This window comes from Entelurus aequoreus, linkage group LG11 (assembly GCF_033978785.1).
Source record: "Entelurus aequoreus isolate RoL-2023_Sb linkage group LG11, RoL_Eaeq_v1.1, whole genome shotgun sequence".
NCBI classification, from domain to species: domain Eukaryota; kingdom Metazoa; phylum Chordata; class Actinopteri; order Syngnathiformes; family Syngnathidae; genus Entelurus; species Entelurus aequoreus.
Window position 1 is genome coordinate 27,331,461 of NC_084741.1, and position 5,874 is coordinate 27,337,334.

The window sequence follows — 5,874 nt, forward strand, 5'->3', positions numbered from 1 at the left end:
GAATAGTCATTTACCACATTAGCAATGTATAGAGTGTATTTCTTTAAAGTTAAGACTAGTTTAAAATTATCTTCATTGAAAATAAGGACATTTCAATGTGACCCCAAACTTTTGAACGGTAGTGTATATATATATATATATATATATAAATATATATATTTATATATATATATATATATGTATATATATATATATATACACATAAACATCATATATATATATATACATACATACATAATCATATACATACACACATATATATATATATATATATATATATATATATATATATATATATATATATATATATATACACATAAACATCATCATATATATATATACATACATACATACATAATCATATACATATATATATATATATACATATATATATATATATATATATATATATATATATATATATATATATATATATATATATATATATATATATATATATATATACCTCTAAGGGCAGCCATAACTGTGATTTGGCCCTTAATGAAAACGAGTTTGTGTGTGTATAAACGAGGCAAGAAGAATTAGTAGACGCTTAATATTCAGTGATGGCAAAATACACATAAGAGGAGATTGACATGTTGCAATAAAATATGACTTGATGTACCTTGATGTCACTTCCTGGCAAAGTGGCAATCCCATCCTTCCAGTCCAGAGCACCAATCATGTCAAAGTCTGCACCCTGCGATGGACCATCACTGGGTGGAGTGTCAGCCATTCCCAATTCTGAATAATCCCACACCTGCCAAAAAACAGTCATATTTAAAATATTTAGGATTTCTGCAGGTATCAGCGAATCTAATTTAATGCTTTTTAATGCAACTTAAAACAAATTTCATGCCATGTCCAACTGCATATCGTTGTTACATAGTCAAAAGCATATACTTGTCTGTATAGACACAGTTGTAAGCATTTAAAAATGTAATGTTGAATAGTTCAAAAGTTTACACTAACTGTGGCCAAATTTAGCACTAATAATATCATAATACATAATAATATAATGCAAGTAACCCTTTCAAAGGCAACAAAAAAATTTCATTAAGTATATGTACATATATAATTTTAACCATTGTAATTAAAAGGTCAATAACTTTACCATCCTAAATAGGTAAACATCAAAATCTAGAAGTGCATTTTTTCCCAATTTGAAAAACTGAGTTAGGTGGTTTGTTTTGTTGGCAATTATATGAAATTGTTTAAAGCCTCTGGACACCATACTTTCGCAAAATCCATGTGATGACTTTTAATGTTTTTTAATGACTCGCAGAAACCTTGATACGGAAATATTTGGAGGAAAAAAAGCTAAAATAATATCAGATCTATATTCTTGGACTCGTCAGTTGGTCCTCATGTTGCCTTTAACGGTCACTTGTAAACAGCGATATGCAACATCACCACTAGATGGCAACCGTGTGCTGGCTTGCAGGATACACCATGCACTTGGATTTCACAATATCCATCCATCCATCCATCCATTTCGGGATTTCACACTAAACAGGCAATAATAACACTCTTTTGCAGGCCAACTAGCTGATCAATGTGCCCACATACGACCCTATCGGCACGAACCTCCATCTGGGCCACTGGCAAACACAAGAAAAGCGCTCCCAACTTAAAGTTAATTACATGAGTTTACATTATCCTTGTTTTAACGGTATCTCTGCAAGGCGTCCGTTTGCCTCAGTGTAAACAAGCGTTGGGTTGATTTGTTTAGCACTTGCAACAATAACGCAGATTCCCGCAGCCGCCACATAATTTCTGAAGAATCCCACGCCTGAAAAAAAAGTCATATTTAACATATTTAGGATTTCTGCAGGTATCAGCAAATCTAATGTAATGCTTTTCGATGCAACTTTCCAATTTCATGCCCATGTCCAACTGCAGATCGTTGTTATATAGTCAAAAGCATAAACTTGTCTGTATAGACACAATTGTAAGCATTTGACAATGATAATGTTGAATAGTTGACATACACTAAGTGTGGCCAAATTTAGCACTAATGTAATCATAATACATAATAATATAATGCAAGTAACCCCTTCAAACACAACAAACAATTTTCATTAAATATATGTGTATAAATCAATTTTAACCATTGTAATTAGAAGGTCAATAACTTAATCATCCTAAATAGGTAAACATCAAAATCTAGAAGTGCATTTTTTCCCATATTTGAAAAATTAAGTCAGGTGGTTTGTTTTGTTGCCAATTGTATGAAATTGTTGAAATGCCTCTGGACATCGTATTTTCGCAAAATCCATTGAATGACTTTTAATGTTTTGAATGACTCGCAGAAACCCCCTCGGAAAAAATCTAAAATAACATTATCAGGGGCCGTACTTATCAAGCTTCTCAGAATTACTCCTAAGAAGTCTGCTAAGAGTTGACTTAAGAGTAAATAAATTATTCGCTGAAAGCTGCACTTAAAAGTTAGTTATCAAGCGTCTTACTCACACTTTCAGCGAAGTGTAGGACTGAATCTTAAGTGTCACACTCAGAGCTGAATTACGACATTACTATGTGCCGTAAACGGAATTTTAGGTGACGTAATTTCTGTGTCCATAGAAATGACCAATCACGGAAGGGAATCCGTTGTCTAAGAATAAAGAAATATCTTGGAAATATTTAAGTGGACAATGGGAGTGTATATTTTGACAATAAACTACAAAATAATACAAAACAAACTAGTCCCCGCCGGCACTCACGCTAACGCTCCCTCTCTTCTGTCGCCCACACTGTCATAACATTTTCTTTCCAATTCATTAATTAGGCAACTAATTTGAAACTGGTGTGGGTGGCTCTATATATACTAGCTCACTGCAGCCACATGCAGAAATCAACATGGAAATGAAAAGTATTAAATCTGTGACAAAAATAATACCCGCTCTGTCTAAACGATACCGTTTGATCAGCTGCTCGTCATCAAACAAATCCAGAACATCGTTCCGATCCCTGAATGTTCGCGCACGTCTCTCTCGCCTCAGTGCCATCCCCTGCTGGCAACTCCTAACCACTTAAGACACCTCTGAAGGTCTCTTAAATATCGTGGAGAGTAGGAGTGATTCTTAGACTTAAGAACGTTGATAAAAAGCTTTTATTCTTAAGTTTGAGAGTAGGACTAAATTTCGCAAATTCTCAGGACTTAAGTGTAAAATGGCACTCTAAGAAGCTTGATAAGTACGGCCCCAGGGGCCGTACTTATCAAGCTTCTTAGAGTATCGTTTAGACAGAGCGGGTATTATTTTTGTCACAGATTTAATACTTTTCGATTCCATGTTGATTTCTGCATGTGGCTGCAGTGGGCTAGTATATATAGAGCCACCCACACCAGTTTCAAATTAGTTGCCTAATTAATGAATTGGAAAGAAAATGTTATGACAGTAGCGTATGTGTGTGACCGTGAGGTGAGTGACGTCAGTGAGTGTGTGGGCGAGAGAAGAGAGGGAGCGGTAGCGTGAGTGCCGGCGGGGACTAGTTTGTTTTGTATTATTTTGTAGTTTATTGTCAAAATATACACTCCCGTTGTCCACTTAAATATTTCCAAGATATTTCTTTATTCTTAAGACAACGGATTCCCTTCCGTGATTGGTCATTTCTATGGACACAGAAATTATGTCACCTAAAATTCCATTTACGGCACATAGTAATGTCGTAATTCAGCTCTGAGTGTGACACTTAAGATTCAGTCCTACACTTCGCTGAAAGTGTGAGTAAGACGCTTGATAACTAACTTTTAAGTGCAGCTTTCAGCGAATAATTTATTTACTCTTAAGTCAACTCTTAGCAGACTTCTTAGGAGTAATTCTGAGAAGCTTGATAAGTACGGCCCCAGATCTGTATTATTGGACTCGTCAGTCGGTAAGTCCTCAAGTGGCCTTCCACGGTCACTTGTTAAACAGCGATATGCAACATCACCGCTAGATGGCAACGGTGTGCTGGCTTGCAGGATACACCATGCACTTGGATTTCACACTAAACACGCAATAATAACACTCTTTTGCAGGCCAACTAGCGGGTCAATGTGCCCACAAACGAGCCTATTGGCACGAACCTCCATCCGGACCACTAGCAAACACAAGAAAAGCTCTCCCAACTTAAAGTTAATTACATGAGTTCACATTTTCCTTGTTTTAACCGTATCTCTGCAAGGCGTCCGTTTGCCTCAACGTACACAAGCGTTGGGTTGATTTGTTTAGCACTTGCAAAAAGAACGCAGCTTCCCGCAGCCGCCGCATGAACTCAAAACCCTCCTCGCCACATTTATGTTGCGATATAACGTTTTAGTCCTGACGCAGGCTTAACACTATAATAAGATGATGTTCCCGGGTGTTTGAGGGCGCCAACCTGGGGAAAAGTAACGAATGACCCGAGTCGGTGTGTGTTGGGGGGTTGAGCTCGACTTTGTAGACGTTGTTTTAAATCCAGCCGTAAATAAAGTGCACGTAAGAGAGCGCCCATGATTAGCATTCGTCTTGTACAAAATGGCGGCGTATGGGGAAGAGGCCACCAACACATTTAAACTTAAGTCAATTACTCAAGTTCCGCCTCGAAACAAAGCACATACAACGAGGAAAGACCTAGGTTTGCGGTGTAATCTCCCAACTGGTAGTTTTCCTCCGCCATGGTTATTTTCTTCACTTTCCCCCCTCCCTTGTCACGGAATGTTGGCTAGCTCGTAGCGCTGACAGCAAGCTAACTGTCAGCTAGCTTCGCTCCGTTCAACTCCAGCGGCTAGCATAGCATTGGGACTGGATGCAGCCTGCTAATAAATAAGTTGACCGGGTAATAACAACCGGGGAAGACGTGCCACGACTCTCCAATATTTACCACATGACCAGTAAGACTGAGAGTCACACCGAGCAACTGTTACTGTCTTCGGTATTGTTGCGTGATTACATTCTTATAGAAACTTGGAGAAAACGATTTATTCTCACCCTTCGCCCAAAAAAAATCTGAGTGAAAATTACCCACGCAAAACAAGAGACACCCTTCTTGGCAAAACAACGACGCTCCAAACTTGCAACAAATCACCTTTCCTGACGCAGCGTGTTGTTGTTGTTTTTTTCTTAAAATGTGGAACTCACCTCGTTTCTCTTTTAACTCTTATTTAGAGCTGCTGGAGAGAGGAGGCTGCGCATGCGCGGGAGATGCGCTGCCTTGACAAGTTTGGCTTTCTGCGCAAAAAAAAAAAGTTTACAATCGGTGATCAATTGTGCATGGCGATAAATCATTACAACTCATTTCAGCCCTGGCGATGCTACACACAAGCAAGGGGGCTTGGATGGAACCGTGCGCATATATTGTCCACTGTTAACGGAAACGAGCTCCAAAACGTGTTTGCTTGTATTTGTTATTACACAATCACCGTGTTCTTTTCTGTTTAAGTTAACCAACGACAATGTGCTTCTTTCATAGTGAAACACTTAAGTTCTTTTAATGTGCACAATGTGTCTAAATATCATCATTTCTTGACACACTTTTTTTCCTTTTTGCTACATTTGACGCCTTGTCCTTATTTAACCTGCACATTCTCGTGTCCTCGTTTAAGGCTGCAAGGCGCCTTTTAGCTCCAAGCACTTCAGTCAGTCGTAAATATGCGTTAAAAACACAAACTGTTGTGTTCCTTTGTCGTGTTTTTTGGAGAAAATGAGAAAGGAGAAGTCGTGTCAGCGAACAAAGACACGCTAGCTTTCAGTGCAGGCGTGAAGCTGCGGCTTAGTTGTAGTGTCATGTTTTGGCCGCTAGGTGGTAGTAAGTGACCACTTTTTGATAAAAGGAAGAATTGAAACGTTCAGGTGAAACTTAAAAAAATGGAATCTTGTGCAAAGGGTTGTTTATTCCAGCAATTAGATTTGC

General features: G+C 38.0%; 1 protein-coding gene across 12 annotated transcripts in view; it reads right to left on the reverse strand.

The window, feature by feature from the left end:
• The window catches only part of l3mbtl1b (L3MBTL histone methyl-lysine binding protein 1b), a 69,271-nt gene extending 64,071 nt beyond the window's left edge, over nucleotides 1–5,200 (reverse strand). For 7 of the 12 annotated variants that reach the window (XM_062062852.1, XM_062062855.1, XM_062062851.1 and 4 more), the window contains exons 1-2: nucleotides 5,050–5,165; nucleotides 626–760 (exon numbers count right to left, since the gene is read on the reverse strand). In XM_062062852.1, coding sequence (XP_061918836.1) covers nucleotides 626–736 — 111 coding nt within the window. In that variant the 5' untranslated portion in view covers nucleotides 737–760; nucleotides 5,050–5,165. Of the gene's footprint in view, nucleotides 1–625; nucleotides 761–4,595; nucleotides 4,693–4,952 lie in introns of those variants that run through there. The other 5 variants (XM_062062844.1, XM_062062845.1, XM_062062847.1 and 2 more) reach the window with 5 other exon arrangements.
• Nucleotides 5,201–5,874: the final 674 nt, after the last annotated feature.